This window comes from Pinus tabuliformis, chromosome J, assembly GCF_031772625.1.
Source record: "Pinus tabuliformis cultivar Carrire ecotype Pingquan chromosome J, CPIR1, whole genome shotgun sequence".
Lineage (NCBI taxonomy): Eukaryota > Viridiplantae > Streptophyta > Pinopsida > Pinales > Pinaceae > Pinus > Pinus tabuliformis.
The window spans coordinates 30,097,567-30,123,565 of NC_142295.1; the positions used below are offsets into that span (position 1 = coordinate 30,097,567).

Sequence of the window (25,999 nt, forward strand, 5' to 3'; positions counted from 1 at the left end):
CTATAATATTCAGTCAAGCAAGGGTGTCCCTTATCCCCTACTTTTTTGGCATATATATCGTTAAGCTAGAAGAGTGTTTGGAATATGCAAGTTGTGTTGGCCTTATGCTCACTTGTATAGTCATAATTCTTTTCCTTTATGCTAAAAATATTGTTCTTTTGGCAGAAAGTCATTACGATCTTCACAAACATCTAAGAATCTTACAAGATTTGCGTTCCAACATGGACATGACTATTAATATCAAAGAACCAAAATTCATGATAATTGATACGTTCATATAAGACAACAACAACAATTTGGAGGAAGCTCCTTGATGCAGGAGTATCCAGCTAAGGGCGCCATGACCGGGTGTTGGTCTCAGCTGAGGAGGAGAGGTCATCAACAATTTGAAGCATATGCTGACAATATTCCTTGAGAATCAATTTAAGTCCTCAATTAAAAAAATAAAAATCAAAAATCAAAAGATTAAAAATAAAAAGTCAAAATTTTTTAATCCACCTTAAATTGAAATAAAAAACCTTCACTTAATTAAAATCAACTTCTATCCTTATATATATACAAAATTAATCAATCACCAAATACCCAATTTCAATTTTATGGATAAATATCACTTTTCTATTCACAATATTGTAACAATTTGTCCTTTCTCGTACAATAAAAGTATTCACAATTTGCCCCTTTTCGTGTAATGAAACCATTCATGAAAATAAATGATGGGAATTATCCATTATAACTGTGTTTTCCATTTACAACAAAACAATATATGAAATTAAATGATGGGATTAAACATATAATACATTTTAATTATTAAATAACATGTTAATAATTAATTAAATAATTACTGAGATTTATTAAATATATAATAAAATTATCTATTTAATTTTAAAATATTATTTAAATAAAAAGTGCAACATAAATATGTATAAGAAAATAACATTTTGTTTTAAGGATTTGGTTATTAATGAGGTGTAAATGAGTAATTTTAGTTTTATAATTATATATAAACTTGTTATAGATATCATATCACTTTCAAATCAAAGTTGTGAAACTAAAAGTTAATTTTTTTTTTTTTTTGGCTCTAGCACTTAAATATAATGTATCGTGCATGGCTAAAGAACTATTATAACAAAATATACCTCAATTAACCATAATTTTTTTCTCCCCACCAATACAACATTAGGAAAAGAATTCCCTTTCCATGCCCCATACCCCATAATCCTTTGAGAGACATTCCTTATTATGCACTAATGAAGGCAAGGAAAACTCTATTGTCAAATCTCTTACAAAATTACTCTAATGGCAAACCTTGGTTTCGACATAGTTAGCTCCAACACATGCATGAGAATTGTAGGTATTATTTTGTTGATTTTTTTATCATTAACTAAGATGGAAGTTTTGCAATAATTTTGTTAGTATTTTTCAAATAAAAACAATCATGATCTATATATGGTTGGTATATCTAAGGAAGAGAATGGATTGAGAAGAAAAATTTCAATGAGGATGACTACATGTGATGTACTCCAAATTTTATTTATGAAACCACATGTATTCCAAATAAGACCACTTATCTAATCACTTATGACAACTCAATGCAAACTTGGTAGACTCTTTAATTATTATGGTTAAAATGATGAGCATTTATAGCAAATAAATATGGGAGCAACAAAATAGTGTTATGTCCTCAACTTAACTCTCGTTTCCCCTCTCATGGGTTCATAGTTCTTAAGTGTTTGTTTACAACGTGATGGTGTTGTTGGATGTTGGACATTACTAGCTCCAACACATGTACAAGGATTGTATGTGCTATCATATAAACCCTCTTTTATCATTAACTACCATAGAAGTATTACAATAAATTTTGTTGTTATTTTTCAAATAGACACAGTCATGGAATACATATGGTTGGTAATATTCAAGGAAGAGAATGGATAGAGAAAAAATATTCAGTGAGGAAAATTGCATATGATGTAATCCAAATTTTATTCCATAAGACATGTATTCCAAATTTGATCACTTATCTCATCATTAAGGGAAACTCAATAGAAACTTAGCAAGACTCTTTAATTCTTATGGTTAAAAGTATGAGCACTTGTGAGAACTACAAGATAATATTATCTCCTCAAATTAACTATTTTCCCCTTCTCATGGGTTCATAGATCTCTAACATTTGTTTGCAACATCTTGGTGATGTTAATGGTTTTTAGTATTATATGCATGTACATGTTATAAGCAAAATATACTAAAGAAATTCTTAAGCATAGACATTAGCCAATTAGACCATAACATGCTAAAATCCAACATAAGCCTCAACGTCTACCCATGTTGTTGTCATCATCATATAAGCATGTTATAGTTGTATATATGTATGTGTGTGTGTGTGTTAGTCAATTATAACATAACATGCTAAAATACCATATAAACCTAAATAACTCGCCATATCATCGATGTCGTCATCATGATATAGGGATAAAATTATTCCTTCTAATTATAGGACCATTATGATTAGCCACATTTTAGCCAAGTTGTAGCAAATTATTTGGGAAAAGAAGATTAGTATATGGCTAGAAGTCATGATAAAAGAACTAAATTCCAAGTTGGGTATAAGAGATATCATTCAACTATGGACCACCTTGTTACTCTCAAGATCATTGCGGAGGAGTCTTGTAATAATAAAATTGATATGTTATGTTGTTTGATTGGATTTAGAAAATCTTTTGACATTGTTCCCAGGATAAATCAATGGAATAAGATGGAAGAGATAATGGTTCCTCTCTAGTTAAGGGTTGTTGTGACAAGGTTGCATGATAATGTTATTGCCAAGTTTAGGACCATTGAGGGTTGGTTGGAAGGAATTAACTACAATATTCAGTCAAGCAAGGGTGTCCCTTATCCCCTACTTTTTTGGCATATATATCGTTAAGCTAGAAGAGTGTTTGGAATATGCAAGTTGTGTTGGCCTTATGCTCACTTGTATAGTCAGAATTCTTTTCGTTTATGCTAAAAATATTGTTCTTTTGGCAGAAAGTCATTACGATCTTCACAAACATCTAAGAATCTTCCAAGATTTGCGTTCCAACATGGACATGACTATCGAAGAACCAAAATTCATGATAATTGAATCTCATGATAATTAATACGTTCATATAAGACAACAACAACAATTTGGAGGAAGCTCCTTGATGTAGGAGCATCCAACTAAGGGCGCCATGACCGGGTGCTGGTCTCAGCTGAGGAGGAGAGGTCATCAACAATTTGAATTTCATTTGTGTTTGTTAATTAAAGATAGTATTAGGAGCCTGTTTTATGTTTTGTTTTTGTTTGTTAATGAGTAGTTAAGGATAGTACAGTTAGGTAGAAGTAGTTGCAGACACCTGGTTGTCTGGTCTCTTGTGTAGTTTAACTTTCTAGTTGTTTACTTAAAAAAAAAACAACAAAGTAACAAGAAAGAAAATATTATCATTGTATTTTACAGAATGAAAGAATCAAATAGCAAGATAGTTGATAACTGCATAACTAAACAAGCAACTGCCAACAGTTTGCTTAACTGTATTGCAAGGAATTATAAAACAATTGTACACAGCATGGACGAGGTTCGTTCTTTTCGGGACAGAGAATAATAATACGAAACAGAGATATTTTCTTTTCATTCTATTTTCCTGAATCCATTTGAATTATCTCCTACAATCTAATTTTTGTTACATACAATATAAGAACAGATAGACAATCTATCAAATTCCTTCCTGAACAGAAGCAAGTTCCTGAATGCAAAGTCAAGCAGAAGCATAACTAAAGCCGAGACATAGATATACAAATGGGGACAAGCACATAGTTCCTGTGCACGCTAAAGAGGCTACAGAGGCACGAAGATACGCTATAGTAAAGCATTATCAACAAACACAATTCCAACACCAAATATAAACAAGAGGTAACCCAGTGCACGATAATACCAAATTTCTTTTCATTAATCCTTCACAGATATTATTACAATCCACATTGGGGTTTCAAACACGTGAATACAAGTCTACAGCCAATAGTTTCGAAGGCGAGGGTCGAGCTGGATTTGAACCAGCGTAGGCATATTGCCAACGGATTTACAGTCCGTCCTCATTAACCACTCGGGCATCGACCCAGGAACAAGACAGTAATTTAAAATTATTTAGGATACCTAACGAATGGATCATGGTACCCCCAGGGGAAGTTGAATCCCCGTTGCCTCCTTGAAAGAGAGATGTCCTGATCCACTAGACGATAGGGGCCACCAATCTATTCTTTATAATATGAAAGTGATCGGGAAGTTGTCAATAATATTACAAGAATTCTTGGTTTCCTCAAGGTTTTTTTCAATAAACTTGCCTATCGATAAAATGGAGTCCCTTCAGAAATTAAATATTGCAACTAAAACAACTCTAAAGCAATTTACGGAATCTATATTTGTGATCAATCACCCTCTCGATAGCAGAACTGACCAAGTAGAATTACCATTGACCGCGGCCATCATTGAACAAGAACCCTGCTCGCAAGGAGCCGAGACTGTTAGTGTAAATAAAACTTGGGAATATAACCTTCAGCAGAGAGAGACATCTTACCTTGCCAAAGGAAACAGCCGCTGGATGGAAGGGACCCGTTGAGGCCGCGTCCTGAGCACAAGTAAATGCATACTCAACAACAAATTATGTAACCATACAAGTGGTAGTGGAACTGTAAGATAAAATCAAGGACCAAAGAGCAACCAGAATGAAGCAGTGAACGTCGAGCCGTCCAAAGAGTAAGGAAACCTCACACAGTTCGACCAGAGACTAGCAGAACCAAACCAACAAGGGCATAGACCAGAGGAAAAACAATATTAATGTACAGCTGTAACTTACCAACAAAATCCACAGTCGGCGCAGGCAAACATAGTTGCAGAATAGTGCCAAACCCTCACGGAGTCGCAGAGCTCACAAACAACAGCGCATAGTGAAAATGACCGGGAGAACCCAATACCCTAGGGTTTAGCCAAACGCGGGACGGAAGCCCGAGGTCTGGACACTTGTCCTCTCGGCGTACAAACACATTAATACAACAATCAATTTCCAACCTAAATATATGCGCTAAACCCTGATTAACAATATAATTATTCATAAATCATTGTAATCAACAGTTGCTTGATTAATTAAGGTTTGTAACACGGGCTGGTCCCATCACTCCTTCATACAAATATCTTGGAATTGATATCCATCACAAACTCAACTCGAATTAAGACAACAACAACAATTTGGAGGAAACTCCTTCATACAAATATCTTGGAATTGATATCCATCACAAACTCAACTGGAATTACAACATTGAGAAAAAGATACATGTAAGAAGAAAAACTTATTATGGACTTGAAAACAATTGTAAGTCAACAAATTTTTGGATATGAGATTAAAAAGTATTCCTCTTTGAGACTGTCGTTACTCCTATTATTCTATATGGATGTAAGGTTTGGTGTTGCAATATCTTTAGCGAGCAGCGGAGGAAGATAGACCAAGTAAAAAAGTAGTTTATAACCTACAACCTCAAGATTAAAATAAATATACCCTATCGTATCCTCCTAATTGAAGCAAGCCTTTCCCCCATTGAAAGTGTGTCTATGACTAGGTATCTTATGCATAAGAAGAAGTTAAACAACATGGGAGACAAAATGTTTCCTACAATTGCTTCTAATTCTAGTCAAAACCACCATCTTTGGCCCAAGTGGGGATGACATAAGGATGCCTAGTCTTGGCTAGACCATTGCAGGGTAAAGGAGGAGATCATTTTGTAGAATAAGGCTAATATTAAAAAATAATTTTCGACCAAAATTTAAGGAGAAATTGTGGGGAGATAAAGAGTTAGAAGGAAAAAGGAAACCAAGATATTATAAGGAAGTGACCAACTCAAATATTGAAATTTAAAAAATATCTCTCTATCTTTATCAATATAAAAAAGAAAGTAAGCGTCGTTAAAATTCAAACAAATTAACATGAGCTTCATAGTGAAATTAGACGTTGACCGATTCCCAAAACACCATGGGATGAAAGAAATTGTGACCTTTGCAACACTAAAGGGTTGAAGATGAAATTGTCCAATTTATACTCACATTTGTCATTAAATATAAAGTTCAACATTTTTGACTTTTTAAGTCAATACAACTATGGTGATCTTAGAACACTTCTCTTAATACTTTTAAAGCATGGAAATAAAATGCTAAAGAATTATGAGTAATCACTCACCTTCTTAAAGTCTAATAAACCATTTCAATTTTAATAAACATTAATCATCATAAAACACACATCTTCTTAAAATCCAATAAACCATTTCAATTTTAATAAATATTAATCATCATAAAACACACACGCACTGAAAATTCATAAATTAACACTCATTTCTACGTATTAAAAAAATCAAACAAAATCATTTCTTAAAATAAATTAAAAATTAAAAATTATAAAATTAAGCCTGAAACATATTTAATCATGTTCTTAATAACTTTATAATTCATTAAAACGTTTTAATTTGAACCAGCTTTGACCATAGGCCAAACATATATCAAATCTTTAGTAATTAATTATCAAAAGCCAAAATTTATGAAATCCTTAATTATCACCCCCACGAAGGGAAGGATGTCACAAAAGATAATCATAAATGTTAGAAGGGAAAGTCCCCCCCACATGCTTATATTATCATATTCATCATTCTCTTAAAATCCAAGTAAGCCACCCAACCCACATGCATCTTCCCTCATGTTTGGATTTCTAACAAAAAGTTGCACGCCCTTTATGTCATTTGTTTGACTAATGAGTTTATGGAATCCAACTAAAAAGGCAATAGATGCATCTCCCCCATTAGTGGACGTTGTCCTCGATTAAAAAAAAGTCAGCATACCACAATAATGAAAATCTGGACCCCTTTATCATTACTGTCATTTTTTTTTAGTAAAGTCGCTGGGCACAAAAAGTGTATTTTAATAAATAAATAAAGGGAGAGGATCAATGTTATTTGTGGGAAGGGAAAAAGTTGTAAAGAAGATAACGTTAAGCATATATATTTACATGTCAGAGCGATGTACTTTTAACATGGTAATAACATTCAAATAAATTTTACATATATTATTAAGTGAAAATTCTTATTTCGTAGACTATAGAAAAGTAAATACTCGCTAATATGTTAGGCATTTATCTTGCGCCTCTCTCTCACAGCACGCGAATCGAGATAGCAGCCTGGAGAAAGAGGGCGAAAGGTAAATGCCTGGCATGTCAGCCAGTATTTACTTTTCTATAGTCTACGAAATAGGAACCGCCCTATTAAGTGTGGTAATATATATTATTTTTATTATTGAATTTTAAGGTTGTGGTCTAGTCATTTATTAAATTGATTTATGATATTTTTTGTTTGTAGGATAAAGGATTTATGTCAGCGCAACAATTTGAATATATATTATTATTATTATTTAATTTTAAGGTTATTTTTTAGTCACATATCAAATTGTTGTATGAGATTCCTTTGTTTGTAAGACAAGGGATTTAATTATGCGTAACAATTTGATTGTTAAGTCTACCAAGGCATATATACTCTACCTCTCTGGTTTTGAACATGTAATCTCTTAAGAGAAAACGCATGCTTACATACTCTTAACCATTCGGCTCACTCAACCATAACGCATTACTGTACCATTAATTATAATTTTTTTTTAAACTTAATATTTTTTAAATAATTTTTTTTAATTATAACTAAATATTTTTTAATTATAACAATATTATTTAATAAGTTAATTACAAAATTATACACTTATATAGGATTTGGAAATAGGATTGATTTGTGAATTAATGATAAATTAGTGAAAAAATAATTAAATAAATTTATTTTAGTTTTTTAATATTTTTATGATTATTTATTTGTTTATTTAAAATTTTATTTTAGTTTTTAATATTTTTTATAATTATTTATTTGTTTATTTAAAATTTTTATTTTAAAATATTTTTATAATTATTTATTTTTTAATTTAAAAATTATAATAATAATATGTTTTCAAATTTCCAAGATAGAAGTTTATTAGAGTGGAAAATTGTTTTATTTAATAAAATTTAATTATCAGAATGGTTTTAAATAAAAACATTTTCGGAAGAAATCACATCAGAAGAATTAAGTTGGCGCGTTTCGAACCAATTTATGTGGTTCATCATCAGGACAAGAATGGTTTTAAATAAAATTTATTTAATTTTACAAAGTTTAAGTATAAAATATATACTATTTATAAAGTGAAATGTTAATAAACAATGTTATTTATATTATGGAAATTGTGTATTTATAATTTTAAAGTTTATATGTTTGTAAAATTATTTAAATTTTCCTTAAATGGGGTGATAAGGGGTGTGATGTATGGGGAGGATGACAAAGTCCCCAACACTTTGGGCAATGAATGGTGGAGATGTGCCAGAACATTCCTCACCTACTTGATATGCCCTAAACTCTCCACTCTTGGAGGATCATTTTAGTTATGGATGTGAACAACCTCCTCCATGGGTACCGTTGTGCTCACTTGTAATTATGATTTCTTGCCAACTTATTTAATTATGGTGCACAACTCATTCCTAAAGATGATTTTGATGTTGGTTGAGTCCTTTTATGCCCACCCTCCTTTTAGCATGGGTTTAGGTTTTCCATCCTACTTACTCACATAACCTCCTCCCTGATCCGTTTGGTCTTGTGCTCTCTTGTTCACCTTGGCAGCCCCTTTTGTCCCTTGTCTAAACTTTGTTCTTCTCTAGCTCTAGTTCTTGCTTTTTACATTATATCCTTCCTTGGCATCTCTCCCCTCCATCAATTTTGCTTTTGGCTACTGTGATGACTTGTCGAACTCACATACGACGCGGAAGAAGTAGCCCTACGGGTCAAGGTGGCCCTTTACATTGATTCATAGCATAATCCTCTACTCATTTCTTTCACAATGAAATTCTAATTGACGTTCAACATGAATGCCATGCGATAGAGGATGAAGCAATTTAGCAGAGGGGTTTCCTCTTTGATTTGGAGGCACTAGCGAATGTTCTTGCATGGGTGCCTCATGTGGGTCACATTAGGGGGAGTCAAACCTAAAAACTTCATATAAATAACGTAAATTGACAAATAAAATAAGCATTGGCAAGGTTCCTTTTGGAACGAAATGATGCTAAGGATGAGATCCTATTGATATTAGATGACCTACAGTTGTTTATGAAGGTAATTGACAACCCCATGGAACAAATGGAGACCCATTTGGACCAATTGAGAGCAATAGGAACTACTAGCAAACTAGCTGCAAACCTAATACAGGTAGAACCCTTTATTTCTACGCTTATGCCTCATTGGTTATTTTGTTATAATATATATTTTCTTTTTCTTTGGATCCAATATGCCAATCTAATAGGAAGCTCTCTATTTTTTATTGAGGATATATACATCTTTAGTTAAATATTTGGTTCTAAGACACTTCTTGTAAAATTTTTGCTACATTTTCATTGGTGTGGTCTCCCAAGTGGCAGACCAAGGGCTCCCTGTTACATCATTGCTATGTAACGTTGTTGATTGATCAATAAAATTAACTTACAAAAACTTATTTAAAATTTTAATATTAAATTATTAGGTCACACATTTTTAGAAACAAAAATATTCTCTATAACTTGACACACACACACAGTCAATTAGATTTAGATTTGATGGTTAGGAGAAACGTTGTTATCCTCCCTAGTCAAGTTCAATTCTCGCTTGTGACATGTTGAGCTCATAATGAGTATTTCTGGTAATGACTTCAAGCCTTGTTGTCTAAGTAGTCCTTTATAGTTATATTAATATTACATAGTTTGAAATCAAATATACATCTTATATCCAAGAAAAGACTCTAGCATATAATTAGCCTAATACTTTAGTGCTAGAAAACACTAAAATCTTGTTCTAATAAATGTAGTGTTTTGTCAACCTCTTACAATTTCATCTTTTCAAAATCATGAAATAAAAAAAAAGGCCTATTTGTCTCCATACAACATAATAAAAACTATAACTTTAAGTTAAACTTGCATCAAACATATTATTAGAAGATTGATTATTTAGCTAGTAGGAGAGTGTCTCCACTTAAAGATTATTTAGTAAAGGTACCCTCCTATGAAAATAATGCTTTCTTTGATAAGTTGTTAGCATGAGTGTCAAATTCTCGATATACATGTATAAAAGCAAATATTATCAAAATAAAATTTTACATTTTGAATTTGATCCAATCTAGGATTCAAGTCTATATTTCAAATATTATAATCGTAGTTGGTCCATTCTTTCACAACCTTAGAGTCACCCAAAACTTGAAAATGGTTTATGCCTTTGTCATTGGAAATATTCATAAGTATCCACAAGGCATTGAATTAGTCTTGTTGTTGGTCCCAACCGAAACAACATTCCTTAAAAAGTAATAATGTGGAGTGTTAATGAAAATAACTACTCCAATACCACATAAACGTGGGACCTATTGACATGCATCATTAAAAAATCATCAAGGATTCTCTTATCTATACTTGGCATTTATAATATCCTAAGCTTTTTTGTGTTTAAAGTCCTTTTGTTTCAATCACATGCCATTCTTATCTTGTGCGCCACTTGCACTAATGATGGAACAAATCTTGGAAAATCATATGATTCCTAACTATCTAGATTCAATACATAATCATACAAGGTAGGGCCTTGTGTGCAATCACAACGTTCCCAGTTATCCATTTTAGTAAAATTTCTTTTAAAGTCCCATTTTTCCATTTTCCCTTAACTCCGGAAGCTTTAGTAGTCTCCAACCAAAGAAGTTAGGAAAAGGAACAATACACAAACAAATGATTTAGTGATATTTCACTTATTTTACAGAGGGAACATCTATTTAGGCCAATACAACCCCTCTTTTTTTCATTGCCTTAGGTAAATAGCTTATTTTCCAAGGTCAATTGTAGCACAATTTTGGCTTTTAAAGGATGGGTAAGCTTCCGAATAGCCCTCCACCACCAAACACTAACTCCAGTCCAATACTCTTCAATTTTTGTAATGTACCCAAATTTAACCATACGTTCACCTATCCTCTTGTTCTCAACCCACATAATCACATCCTCATTATTATGTAATTTAATATCACTTTGAAATAACAACTTTAAATACAACCTCCATTTTGCAACCTATTCTCCTTGAAGATTGAGATACTTAGTTGTCTTCCATCCTCAAAACTCATTAGACATATCTCTCTCAATTGTTTCCTCTCTTAAGTAGTGAATCCCCTTCTCTTGTAAAGTTTCTAGTAATGCCTCAAATCTTATCAATGTCTTTTACACCTATTGAAGGGTCCTCCACAATTCTCATCTTGCTTCCATTTCCAACATTCTAGGCAACCCACTTTCTAATTAAGCGGTAAAGCTTATGCAAGGCTTTCCAAACCAAATAGGAAAGGTAATGTATTCAAACCGATATAAATCGTTCCTTCGTAGCTTTCCCTTTGATATATTTGGCCTTTATAACACTCCCCTAAAGCCCTTGATTATTCACCGATCTCCATGAAATTTTCATTGTAAAGGCTAGGTTGAAGATGTGAATATTCTTTTGCCTCAATCCCTTAGCTTTTTTATATGACCACTTTGTTCCACTTAATCAATGGGATACCTTCCATTGCCATTTTCCTAGTCCACAAAAAACTAAAACATTTCTTTATGATTTTGTTAAGTGTGCATTTTGGAATCCTTGCAATGGTTATCCAACATATAGTGATACTCTCCAAAATTGCTTTCACCAACACTAACTAGCCTTCTTGAGACAACTGTCAATTACACCATACTAAAATTTTCTCTTCCACTTTGTTATATAGCCAAATCCAATCATCATAATGATAGTTAATAGGTTTAAGGAAAAATCCCAAGTACTTCACCCCATGATTTAAATCACAAGTCTTCAAAGGAAAAATAATATAGGCCTCGGCTTTAATATTATCAATCAACCCATTTAACAATAAAAGGGACTTGTTCATATTAATTTCCAAACCTGTGTAGCCTTACCATGTAATGCTAACAAAACTCCCTTAATTTCTCTATCTCCTTTACAAAACCATGGCTAAAAAGAAAGATCTCATCCACAAAGAGTATAGGTATTAATGTAACAATACTTGCTACATGTATCAAATCCCCTCACCTTTTAGCATCTTTAATGACCAAGCTAAGCCCCTCAACTACTAACAAGAAAAAAAATGGAATTAAAGATTATCCTTTCTTGAGTCCTTTATACATATTGAGGAGACCCATTCACGAGCACTACAAAGGAAAGTAAAGTTAATCATCTTGTAATCAAGTTGATTGTTTGCAAATTCATTCCCATTTGAATAAGCCATGATCAAAAAAGAGCCAATTCACTTTATCGTAAGCCTTGGATAAGTCAACCTTCTAGATTGCACTTAGTAAATTTTTTGTTTTGATAGTATGCATTCCTTCTTGAGAAACACCAATAGTGTCATGAATTTGATGATTATAAATGAAACAAAATTGTTCTTCAGAAACAAAACTTGAAATATTTTTTTCCAATCTATTAACAATGACCTTGTAAATAAGTTTGTAAATAAGATTGCATAAAGAAATAGGCCTATAATCTTCAAAAGTTTCATGATTCTACTCTTTAGAAATTATTGTTACAAAGGTGTTTAATACTGCCAAAACTTTTCCAAAGCACCTTAATTTTACCACCACATGCAACAAATCATGCCCCAAGAGATCAAAATACCATAGTAGAATTCAATTGAAAGGCCATCAAGTCCTAGTTTTTTCCCTTTTAAAAAGAGGATAATACTACCTCGAGTGAAAAAAAAAAGTTACTCATGCTTCCAATTCTCTATTCGACTCTTCATTTATAAAGATTGGGCTTAAACTCAAAATTTTCATGATTTCACATATATTAACAATACCAAGATCTTGAAACAAAGATCTAAAATAAAGTCTCCCAACCTTTGCTATCTCTTTAAAGGAACTAATTGTATTACTATTTAGATGTCTAATTTCCCGAATAATATTAATGTGCTTTCTATAGTTAACAAAAAAAATAAAAAATTATACTGTAATCTAAAATATCCTTCGTCCTTCCTTCTAAGATTCTTAACAAATAGCTTCTAACCTTCCTTCTAAGATTCTTAACAAATAGCTTCTAACCTTCCTTCTAAGATTCTTAACAAATAGCTTCTCATTAGAGAAAACCGAAACAAAAAATCTTTTCATTGTATACAAATGGAATGGAATTTATTTTTTTTACACTATAAAAAACAATATACAAAAGAAAAAAATATAATTAATAATTAATCTTATATCTTAATTAATAATTAATCTTATATTTTTCTCATATGATATACAAATCAAACTAAATAAATCATAATATCTTTCACAGCTAAAACATAACAAATCATAATACCTTTAAAAGCTAAAACATGAATACAAATACATTAAAACCATCTACACATGTTAAAAGGATGATCCCAACATTAACATCCTTTAAAAATTTAATTCTAACTAATTTATAAACATTTACCTCTCTTAAAAATCTAATTTTTTTTAAGAAATTTAAAAGTAATATTACTCTTCTCACACTTCATATCCATTTACCAACACCCACACACCTCCTCTTCCTTTTTTTCCATAACATTTCTCCTTTCCAAAACACCTAATCTCATGTTATCCCTACCACGTTCTCAACCTTAGACCAAATAACAATAGCAAAACCCAAACCCTCCTTCCTTTTGTCAATAAATATAAAAGAAACCATGTCATTAACATTAGTTGAGAAATCAATAGGGATCATTGAAATGAATTTCATAAACATTTTATTTCTTAGGGTAATGTTTTATTTCCACAACAATTTATAAATATTGTTATTTTATACTTTATATTATATAATTAAGATTGTGCATTTTCTTGAAAGAGTTATAAGTATAAATTTAAAAGAGTAGAAGATGTAAATTTTATTAGGATAATTGAATTGTTTCGTAAAAATGATTTATTTATTTCATAAACAAAAATAATTTCATATACTAATTTAGTGTTTAGTATCTGATTTAATTATGATTTTAAAAATAGATTATTATTATTGAAAAATATACCTTATATAACTAGTTATAGCTTTCACCACCTTATATTCTATAATTCATTTTGTCTATAGCACGCTAATTATTAAACTAACTAATTCATAAATCATAAAAACAAAATTAACCCACTTTCTTCCTACTTACCCTTTTCTATGAAACTCAACCCATTAAAATGTCATGCAAAATGTTATGCAAAAGATTAAACTCTAGGAAAAATACTATGAGCCAATGCAGTGTAGACTTACCATTACCATTGATTATAATAAGTGAATTAATAAACATATTATTTTTTTTGTTTGTTAGTTTATGCAAGTCTCAAGATGACTGGCACGACTAATTTCTGGCTTGCATAGTTGCGACCCAGGGGTATCTAAGCCATCAAAATCTCTCGGGGATCACACTTGGTATGGGCCACACCAACCCTTAGCATGGATGGATTTTTTCCCATGGAGTTTCAAATCAATGACCTTTACACGACAGTGTGCCTTAACAAAACACCTCGCCACTGCCTGCTCTACACCCCATGGGAAAACAAATTAATTATTTAAAATAAATTGTTCCATAATAATATATAGAGAGGGGCATATGATGATGATTAACATTCATTAAGATTAAATTTGATATATTAAATTTTAGAAAGATAATTTTTATTTTTTATTTTTTAAAAGTTCCTAAAATTACTTAAAAATATAAGGGATTACTACTACTACTACTTCTTCTTCTTTGAATTTTTTCTATAATTAAAAAACATTGAAAAAAATATTCCAATATCACTTTAGTTATTTTGAATATACGGTTAAGGAATCTAAATATTTTTATAAATAATTTTAAGTAGAGGGACAATTTGTCACCCAGATCCAGGTTCTCAACCGCCAACTGCATCTTACTAAGCAATTTATTGTTGACATGACCACCATTGAGATTTGGAAGCCATGCGACATCACCCCCCCTGCTCGTAATCACGTGAATAGCTTAAATGTTTAGCAGAGCAATCCCACCCTCTACATCTGCACCCTCTCAATGTTAATTCTCCTGTCTAGCCTCACACGTAACTTAACTCCTCTAATCGTCACCATGTTAACTCCTTCGCTCGGTCACCAAATCCCTTATTCCTCCTTGCAACCCTCTGAAGCTCAGGGAAGTTGGCTCTACCATGCTCCCATTGTTGTTGTTATCCAAGGCCGCATACCCAACATCTCTGTTCTTCAGCACACTTCCATGGTGAGGGAACGAAGCTGTGTTCGATGCAGTGGTAGGGGGAGAGGTCATCGTCCCAACTCTCCATAGCGCGATGACCATGTGATCCTCTTTAACCATGACATCCATGAGCATATCAGGCATAATGTAGCAATCCTAGAAGCAACTGAGAGACGAAGAATTGACCACATGCTCTAGGTTGTTCGTAACTTATTGGCTAGGCATATTTTGGACCAAGAGTTGGCTCGCTCTCATGCTGAGTGTCATGTTGTGAAATCTAATGCCTACACCAATCAAATCAAAACAACGCTTTGATGCCTCTTGTGAGATATTGGTATCAAGTTTCCTCCCAATGTGACATCCTCCAACTTGTCCAACGCTCTAGACAAGTCCACAAAGCAACCACTATAAGAATTGATCCCACATCAAATCCACTCTCCCTCACCATCTATCATATTGGTTGGGCATGGGCAGGACAGAGGCAAGCTAGGCCAGGAGAATTCTGGTGTTAGGATTGGCAGCTCTAAGAGGCCTCCAACTACTAAGGCTCAACTTGTTGATTGACAACCCTCTTCACGTAGCTATAATACCTACGGTTTCCTTATCATGGAGGAAAAGTTGACATGGACATGGACCACCCATGCAACAAAGAAGGTGACACAACTGACAACACTCACACTCAACCAACATCTTTCGAGCTCAACGACAAGCAACCAACATGAAAAAGTCTTCCACATTGCCTCTATCGCTCCTGTCTTTCCTTGCTCTACGCTCTTGTCTCTTTGAATCTCAAATGCAGACTTTTGGCACAAAACTTGTCGTAATTTGTTTTGGTTTTTGTTCTTGTCGCCACCATGACTCAGGGTCAAACTCTTATTTTGCTCAATAGCCATTCTGGTTTCCCCTACAGGGGCAGATGGCATGGTTCAGTTCTCTGGACCTGCAACGTATCTCTGGATGTACTCTATGTAAATAAAAATTGCTAATATAATGTTATCCACTTGCTTAAAAAAAAGTATAGGGATAATTTGTGGAGTTTACTATATTTAGACAAGTTTATGTATAAATATGGAGTGGATAATCTTACTTTGATAAAATTATTTTTTGAAATGTAAATAAATCAAATATTATTATTATTATTATTATATAGATTATGGATTTTATTAATTAACTAAGATATCAACATACATATAACAGGTTTTGATAGGTTGACCACTTGGGAAACCCGACCAACACAAAATAAATAAATTGTAAAGTCATATAATTTGAACCAAGTGTTGAATAAAAATATTAGAGAAGAACCTTCTTTCTTGCTTCATCCCTATCCCATAGGATATTGTCTATCATTTTCTTGGTGTGTCATACATCTTATCTGTGACCTTGATGTACCTTTTCTAGTATTTATGTCTTCTTGTTATTGAGTTCTCAACATCTGCCACCCATTTTCTTATCTCATCATTAATATCCCAGTCATTCATGGCTCTACGATCAAGCTAAATTTCTTCTTCAATAATAGAGCTATGTTCACATATATCAGGAGGGATTTCTTCCCAATATATTTTGGTTTCCTCTTGCAAAACTTATTGAACTCGTGAGCGAATGACCCCCTGTTGCCCCTACTACCTTTGCCTCGACCACCTTGATTTCCATGTCTCCACCACATGGTACTTGAGCAAAAATTTAAGACTTGCTTCTTGGCAGATACAGTAGAGCACAATTTGGATGATTGTTGATTGGAAGGCAAGGGATGAACAAAGAATTCACTACTAGGGGTGGGGAAAACCCAACATAAAAAAAGGGGTCATGATATAGGAATGAGGACACTATGATAAGGTACAAAAATAAATGGGCAATAACTAGGACCTTTAGTTAAGAAGGGAGACTCAACACATTTGGTTGCTAACAAGGGCAAATCAAAATTGGAAATTTCTAGGAGGAAGACAAAAGGCCACTGACCTAATTTGACCTAAACAAAATCCCTTGGCTTATAGAAAAGGGAATCAATCTTGCTAGAATTAGGCTCCTTGTATAGAAACAAGAACCCTACATACTCATGGACTATGCTAACACACATTATCATTGGTGAAATAGTTAATAGAAACTACACCGAGCTTCAAATAATGGAAAACAGTCCATAAGATTTCGCATACCTTAAAAACTGCAGTGTCCTCTGACATAAGTCGAAACATTCCTTTGAAATTTCCCATCCGCCAGGTTCATCGTGAAGTGTTATTCCATTATATCACCACAATTCACAATTTTTTTCCAGCATTGGACTCATACAATGGAAAGGAGTCGGGAGGTGTGACTATACTAGGCCCCAAACCTCATTACCTTCCCTTGCTTGTTCATAATTGCATTAACCTTCCATTGCCACCACTACGCCAAAGACATGCAACAAATGCACCTATATTTCACCATATGTCTTCTTGAATTCATGCGAGGAATAGATAATGTCATCGAGGCATTTATAAGGTGGTGATCCTATTATTATCACTTTATTTGGAAAAATAAACTAGATATTTTTACAATAAATTAAATTTCTTCAAATTAAAATGTTCGTTAATCAAATACAATTATAACTTTTTATTAAATATAAATATGAATTATGAATTAATTTATCTAATTTTACTTTATAAATAATGATAGTATTTTTCTCATTCTTAATTATTAAATTATCCAATAAAACTTGTATTATACTTCATTTGAAAATCAGTATTCTAATATATTTTTTAAATTATTTATAAACCATTTTTGGAAGTGTTCACAATCAATTTAATTAAACTTAATTTTTAAATTAAAAATCATTATCATTATAATTTATGAAGTGTTTTATTTATTAAACTTTGCCAATCTCTAAACGTTGACTTGGAACTATAAATATATGAGTAACATAATCACATACACTGTATTGGGCTGGTTTTACTAATTTATATTCTTTTATAATTTATTTTCTCTTTATTTTAACATATTTGTATTTTAAAATTGCCAACCTTTAATAGCATATATCACGTCTTACAAATTACTTTTGATTTATAATTATTATTTATAACATTACATATTATCTTATTACGTATATCTTTATTTTAAAATTTATTTATTATCTTATCGAGTCTATATTAATATTTATTTCTACATTATTCAGACGCTTCTTCAATCCGAATATTATTAAAATAATTTAGATGGTATTATTTTACTAAACAAATAAATAAGCAGATATCAGATTCAAATTTAATGAATAATATATTTTTTTGGTTTAAAATAATAATAATAAATAAATCTTTTATCAAATTTAATGAAAAAAATATTTTTTGGTTTAAAAATAATAATAATAAAAAATCGTATTAAAAAATTAAAGCATTTATATTTTTTGGTTTAAAATAATAATAATAAAAAAATTGTATTAAAAAATTAAAGCATTTTCTTTGTTGAAGTGACGTTTCTTTGATCCATAATATTTTTAAGAAGAATTTAGGCGTAAATCACATGTAAAAAACTTTTGTCGAGGAACCAACCAATGTGATTCATTGTCCAGACCACATTAAAAAAATAATAATATATTTAAATAACATCTATAATTCCTTTCATTTTCCTATTTTTTACTTAGTAAACCCTTAATTACGTGAAGGTGTTTTAAGTTGACATTTTCTGCTGGGCAAACCCTTCATTTTGTCAAAGATTTCTGAGCTGTAACTGCATGATATATTTTTGAACCCTAGCTTTCTCACTGCTTTGACTTTTGTAAAGTGGAAAAACCTCTAGTTTTTTAATACCACCCATCGCCTCACTCTTTTGACCTATACAAAACCACCTGGATTTGCCTTTGTTTTTCAATGTGGGCGTCCTTAAGAACAGGTCAATGGCCGACAGGCAATCAGAACACAACTACCCACTTGGGATTTTCAGTGGGAAGGGAACCCCAGATGGCCTCAGCCTCATCTGCTAACATCACACAAGCAAGATATCTCATTGACTGGGCAACCAAAATACAAGAGCGTTAACAACGCCGGCCCTATGACAGCATGAATGGGGTCATTGCAATACATGAGCTCTTTGATGGCCTATAACTAAAGAGGAATAAGACCCACTCCACTTCATTATTGTCTGCAACATCATTAGGGTGTTTTCTGAGGATATATACAAGAAAACCCATTAGGTGTATCTGATATCTATGCAGTGAAGATAAATCACTGAATTGTGCAGTTTGTGTTTCTGCTCGTAAGCATTTGGCTTCTATATTGTTGAAAATAATATTGGGCTTTTTCTGTGAAAATTCATTCGGTATAGAGAGGTTTTTTCTGTGAAAAAACTGTTGGCTATGCACGGTTTTGTTTCTGTGAAAGTTCATTGGGTGTAGACGGTTTGTTTTTTTCTGTGAACTGTTGGGTATACACGGTTTTGTTTCTGTGAAAACTCATTGGGTGTAGACGGTTTATTTCCGTGGATGTTCTTGGATACATAGCCTCTTTTCTAAGAGTATCATTTGGGTTACCAGCGATGAGCAGTAAGTGGAGAAAGGCAAAGAATGCCCTGACATTGCATCTGTGTACCTCAGAGCCTCCAACAGATGATGACAAGGGTGATGCTGTCATGGCTCGTGACAGCGATAGTTCTGTGAGTTCAATGGCTTCAGCAGACATAGGTGCCATCCGGTATTCTCACTCGGGGCCTCTGACTCCTTCAAGGTCTCATTCGCCTCTGGCCTTCATAAGAACAGGCAGCAGGACCTCCAGGGTAGGTTTATTGTTTTGGTACTCCTGCTTTAATTCTCTGTCTCTCTCACACACAGACGCAGATCTGGCTGACTCGGCCTTTTATTTGTGTTATTTCGTTTTTCTGGTGTGGACTTACTTTTACAAGCACAAAGGTAAAGGTCCAAGATCCGTTTTGATATTTGAGAAAATCTAGCTTTCTGGCGTCGGGCCCTTGAGCAATCTTGCCTTTTTTAGTTGTTTCATGGAGAAGTTTTGTTTTTCTCGTTTGGGTAGCTGATTTATTTTGTTCCTCTCAACCGGGTAGCTTATGTAGCGCGTTTTCTGTATTCTGTAAGGTAGAAACCTTGATTTTCATTGTTTGTGTGGCCGAGATCATGGTCCTTTCGATTTGGTCATTGGAAAATACCGTGCTTGGGTGCTTTGTGGTTACTGTTGTGATGACACGTTGTGATGCCAAGTTATCAATGCTCTGGCTAATGCACCTAATGGTGCCATGCGGTAAATAAATATCAACTTTGAAAGGGTCGTTGAAGAATCTCGTTTTCTGAAGTGAGTTATTGAGAATCTTGATTTCCCTTCTCGTTGTTTAGGTATCTGGATAATCTCATTTTCTGGACTGGGCAGCTGGGAAATTTTGTTTTCCTTTCTCTGTGGTTGGGTTTCTGGATAATCTTATTTTCTGGATTGGGCAGTTAGGAAATTTTGTTTTCTTTTCTTCCTGGTTGGGTGTCTTCATAATCTTACTTTCTGGATTGGGCAGTTAGGAAATTTCTTTTCCTTTCTCTGTTGTTGGGTTTCTGGATGATCTATTTTTCTGAGTTGATCGACTGAGGGATTTTGTTTTTTACATTTTTACATTTCAATCAGAGAGATGTTTCCATCTCTGGATTTCGCCCCCTGAAAAATCTAGTTTTCTATTCAAATCACCGAGAAAACCTCAACGTTTTTTTCCCCTTTGTTGGGAAATGCCCTTTGGCCCAATCAGGCTACTGATAAGTGTTTTATTTCCCAATTGGATCGTTGAGTAAAATAATACCCTATTAGGATTTTCTTTGCTTCTGAGTTTCGTTTCTCTTTTCTTTTCTGGTCTATTGTTAAATTTCTGCTCTTAATTCATTAGCTTATTGGATTGGTTTGTGGAAAACCACTGTTTCTTGGACTGGAGTCTGGACCATTGTGCAATTAATTTGTTTAGATGTTTTGCTTCTTTTAAGATATTGATCAGGTCCTATTGTTGGTTCAGTGATAGTTATTTCTAATTTTTTTGGCTTGAAAAGCATACAATGTATATATCACTTTTTTGCAAATCAACTTTGCAGTATATTGCGTGTGTCCCTCCTTATGTGCTACCTTTAACCACGTGCACTCCTCTTATCTCTTTAATTGCATCAAAGAGTAATTGCTTGGTTTAAGATCTCATTTAGTCAACCCACTTTTAATTTGATCTGATCATTGAGAAATTATTTTGATTTTGATCTTCTTTGTTTTACCATGGTCCTTTTGTCCAACTGGGTTATTCAGAGATTCCTTTTCTTTCCTCTGAACTTCCTCATTTTGGTCTGGTTGTTGGAAAACTGTGATTCGAAATGAACTTCCTCATTTCGGTCTGGTTGTTGGAAAACTGTGATTCGAAATGAAAACTTCTAACAGGTGCTGCTCGTAGGTCCTCTATGCTCCCAAAAAATATATGTTAATCCTCTTATCTGAACAAGTGGCCGTCTTATATCAAAATTCTTTATTTTATATGCTTTATGGAAATGTTTTTACAGAATAAAATGGGGTTCAATCTATATGCTGAAGAGGTAGACTTGAATATGTTTGGAATGTGTGGAAAGTCTAGTTGTTTGGCAGCCTTTTCAATTCCGTTTTCAGCATTGTATGTTACTCCTTTCTGAATGCCCCCACCCAAAAATAAAATTAATAGTAATATTATCTGATATTTGAAAATTTAAAATTCACCAGGACAATAAAGAATTAAAATTCGTTGTTTCTACAATTTCCAGAAAAAACATGGTTAAAAGGTTAGATTCTGTCAGGAACATATAGATATTTGTAAGTGCCCGCATCTCACAATGCCAAGTCTTTTCCTTTGTTCCTGTTGTTTTCTTTTCTGCTCTCGGTTTTAATGGATGGTCAAGACTGCTTCGAAACTGGAAGAAAAGAAAAGGAGACAGATACTGGAATTTGGTATTGTGCTGCTTAGGAAACCCATTCTATTTGAAAGAAAATCTCTCTTGACAAAACGGTAGTCATATTTAACTTATAGCAATTCCTTTTTGTGGCCACACCTTATCACTTGTTCTCTCCAAAATTTTCGAGTTGATTAATTTTCTCAGCAAAAAGAACTATGAAATTCCAAACTTCTTATCTCTGTGGATGAATTTTCCTACTGTGGTTATGGGGTGTTTTGAAGAAATTGTAAAAATAAGGTTCTGTGTATATAGATCTGGCGCTCTAATGCATACATTTTATGATGCAGAAAACATGTGCAATATGTCTTGATGCAATGAAACCAGGCCATGGCCATGCCTTATTTACTGCAGAGTGTTCCCACACTTTCCACTTTGCTTGCATTGCTTCCAATGTGAAGCATGGAAATAGGGTATGTCCAGTTTGTCGAGCCAAGTGGAAAGAAGTTCCCTTACAAGGGATTCATTCAGAACCACTGCGTTGCAGAGCACGAATAAGTCCTTTGAATTGGCCACAAAAGCAAGATGGTTGGACGACAATTTTACCCCGTTTGCCACCTGCTCGTCCCCCACATCCTGAAGCCGCAAGACGTGCTACAGAGCCTGCTGTGTTCGCTGATGATGAGCCATTGGAGCATCGGTCAAGTGGAGAAAACGGGTCAGGTGGGGAAAATGGGTCAGGTGGGGAAAATGGGAATGAACCTACTTTGGTTGAAATTGAGATAGCAGCAGGAAATTCACAGGCTACAGATTCAAGAGGAAAATTGGCACAAGGAAGTGGAGGGCTTCAAGGAAGAGAAGTTGATAATACATCTGTACAGTTAAAAATGTTTCCTGAGTTTTCTGCAATTCCATGCTCAGAGTTTCGTGAGAAGTTCAGTGTCCTGGTACATCTGAAAGCTCCATGCTCTAGTGCAAAACAGCAGCAAAGCCAAAGAACTTGGAATACTGGAAATCCATCCCAAATCCTTGATATGCCTAGAGATCGAGCCCCCATTGATCTTGTAACTGTTCTTGATGTTAGTGGAAGCATGGCAGGCACAAAACTGGCACTATTGAAGCGTGCTATGGGCTTTGTGATTCATAATCTTGGCCCCATGGACCGCCTTTCAGTCATTGCCTTCTCATCAACTGCTAGGCGTTTGTTTCCTCTACGACGTATGTCTGAGGGGGGTCGGCAGTTTGCTTTGCAAGCAGTGAATGGCCTAGTGTCCACTGGTGGAACCAACATTGCTGAAGGATTGAAAAAGGGTGCCAAAGTGCTGGAAGACCGGCGTGAGCAGAACCCTGTCTGTAGTATCATTTTACTCTCGGATGGGCAGGACACCTACAATGTGGGAAACCACAGGCAGGTTTCCATTTTGTCAAATTCCAGGAGGGTTTTGGATTATCAGTCCTTGTTGCCAGGATCAATAAGGCAACCTGCAGAGCAGCGTAACATACAGATCCCTGTACACACTTTTGGATTTGGGACGGATCATGATTCAGCATCCATGCACTCCATATCAGAGACTTCTGGTGGCACCTTTTCCTTCATTGAGACAGAAAGTATCATTCAAGATGCTTTTGCACAGTGCATTGGTGGTTTGCTGAGTGTGGTGATTCAGGATATGCAGGTTATTGTCACATGTGCAAGTTCAGGAGTGCAATTGAGTGCCATACAAGCAGGCAGTTATGTAGGCAATATTCTAGACGATGGGCAGAAGGGATTGGTAAAGATTGGAGACTTGTATGCAGAGGAGGAGAGGGACTTCTTGGTTCATGTTAAGCTTCCTCCATTTAGAAAACCTGAAGAGAGCACCACTATTAATGAAATGAAAATGTTAAAGGTTATTTGTTCTTACAGGGATCCTGTTTCACAAGAAACTATTCAGACACCAGTGACAGAACTATCTATTCGACGTCCTGAATATGTTAGCAGCAATGAAAAGGCTGTCTGTCTTGAGGTTGACAGGCAAAGAAACAGATTGTGCACTGCGGAATCCATAGCAGAGGCTAGAGCACTGGCAGACCGGGGTGATTTGACAGGTGCCCAGCTTGTATTGGGGATCAGGAGAAGGGCTTTGCAGGCATCCCAAGCAGCTCAGGCCGGAGACCAGCTTTGCACTTCTCTCGAGGCTGAGTTGAAACAGATCCAAGATAGAATGGCAAGCAGGCAGTTGTATGAGACCTCGGGTCGTGCATATGCTCTTTCTGGATTAAGTTCTCATTCTTGGCAGAGGGCTACGACACGGGGAGATTCTAGTGACAGTGTAAGCTTGGTCTATGGCAGCTACCAAACACCCACAATGGTAGACATGCTGATGCGTTCACAGTCAATCTGCCCTGTACCCCAAGATGTAACGTCTCGGTCCCTTTTGCCTTCTAGATCTTTTCCAGTGCCTGAAGCAAGGCCATCTCATCAGATCAGCGATCCAGACATGCCTCTACCTCCCCCAGCATGGAGGGAACCATCTCAAAGAGCGTCAGAACTTCATGCTAATACAAAATAAAGAGAATACCCTCTTTCTCTCGAAACAGTTTAGTTCCAAAGCATACCCTGCTTAAGTGTCTATTCTGGAAATGCTATTAAATTTTAGATTCTCTGTTATTGAATCCTACATTCTTTTATTGTACATAAGCAAATCCCAATCTGTAGAAAGCAGATATATGAAAGTTTGAGATACCGTTCCCCATTCACGAGTCACATTCATTCTTTTATCCTGACTAAATAAGGCCTTTCTGAGGCCACGGTTGATGCAGTTGGATATTGTTTATTTCTTTGTACAAGTTGTTGAAAAGCGTGAATCACGTCCATTATTTATTGGAAGTGTTTTAGAATATCGAATGCATTCCTGGCATCTGTAAAATTGAACTTTTGGTACGAAGTTTTGCCATTATAGCACAACCTGGAGACAAAGCTAGCAAGACAGGGATGCCATTAGCAGGGGGAGGAAATGTTTGACAAAGCCAAGGTTAAATAAGTTGAATATAGTAAAGTAGCTTTTATTGTTTTTGTTTAATTTATGGCTACAACTTGACGATGAACTTGTTAGGTCTGTCAAAGGCTAGTATTGCATTTTAAAAATTACAGCAAAGTATTTTTTCATATACATCTTTTGTTAATCATCACTTTTTTCTTTAAAATCTTGAAGCACTAAATTTTTTATCTCTATATATTAAAAAGCCTGTTATTTGGAGTGCTGAACAGGAATTCACATTCCTTTTTACTAGCTTGTATCTGCAGTCTCATTGGCATTCCATTAAAAAAATTCATGGGAATTGGGTCATTTTTAAATTGTTTGGTTTTTAAGTGCTTATTTGATGTGGTGGTCATTATCGGCTAATGAATAGGACGCAGCAAAATTCCAACCTTTGTTAAAGCGCATTATTGACCGCAATGTTCAATTTTCATTTCTACGAACGTATCTAAATCTGTGAAATGGAACTTTAATTTCACTCTTCAGAATGCTTGTTCAAGAAAATGTTTAGCAGTAGCTATACTTTTTAGAAACATAAGCCACCGTATCTGAAACAAATGCCTCAAAGCTCAAACTGTCCCGGCCAATTCATTAAGGGTATGAGGGACCTGGTTTTACACATCATGCATTTCGAGACGTGAATTGTATTGATAGTTAGTGGTTTGTGTACAGAGTCTCGACTCAAGGTCATAGAGAATACCTTGGTGGCAGAAATATAATATTGAGGAAATAAACTGTTGAAAGGGAGTGTTATGAACTGAGGGTGAAGGGTTAGGAGGAATCCACAAACATGGGGCATGCATGGTGGAGGCCATGCTTTATTTTTAA

General features: G+C 34.2%; 1 protein-coding gene and 1 non-coding gene across 2 annotated transcripts; one reads left to right on the forward strand and one right to left on the reverse strand.

Annotated features, from left to right (window-relative positions):
* Positions 1–4,045: 4,045 nt before the first annotated feature.
* TRNAY-GUA (transfer RNA tyrosine (anticodon GUA)) lies at positions 4,046–4,129 on the reverse strand. The gene has a single exon. It is a non-coding gene; the product is annotated as a tRNA-Tyr (tRNA).
* A 15,023-nt stretch (positions 4,130–19,152) lies between these two features.
* LOC149225275 (E3 ubiquitin-protein ligase WAV3-like) lies at positions 19,153–25,060 on the forward strand. The gene is made up of 2 exons (XM_089377038.1): positions 19,153–20,041; positions 22,502–25,060. Exons 1-2 carry the CDS (start codon positions 19,805–19,807, stop codon positions 24,701–24,703), a joined length of 2,439 nt encoding a protein of 812 aa, XP_089233164.1. The 5' UTR covers positions 19,153–19,804; the 3' UTR covers positions 24,704–25,060.
* The last annotated feature ends 939 nt before the right edge of the window (positions 25,061–25,999 follow it).

Excerpts from the sequence above, each read along its gene's own strand:
- LOC149225275 (XM_089377038.1), top strand. The coding sequence starts at position 19,805 with ATGAGCAGTAAGTGGAGAAAGGCAAAGAATGCCCTGACATTGCATCTG. Across the intron at positions 20,042-22,501 it reads CAGGCAGCAGGACCTCCAGG|AAAACATGTGCAATATGTCT; the intron begins GTAGGTTTATTG and ends TTTATGATGCAG.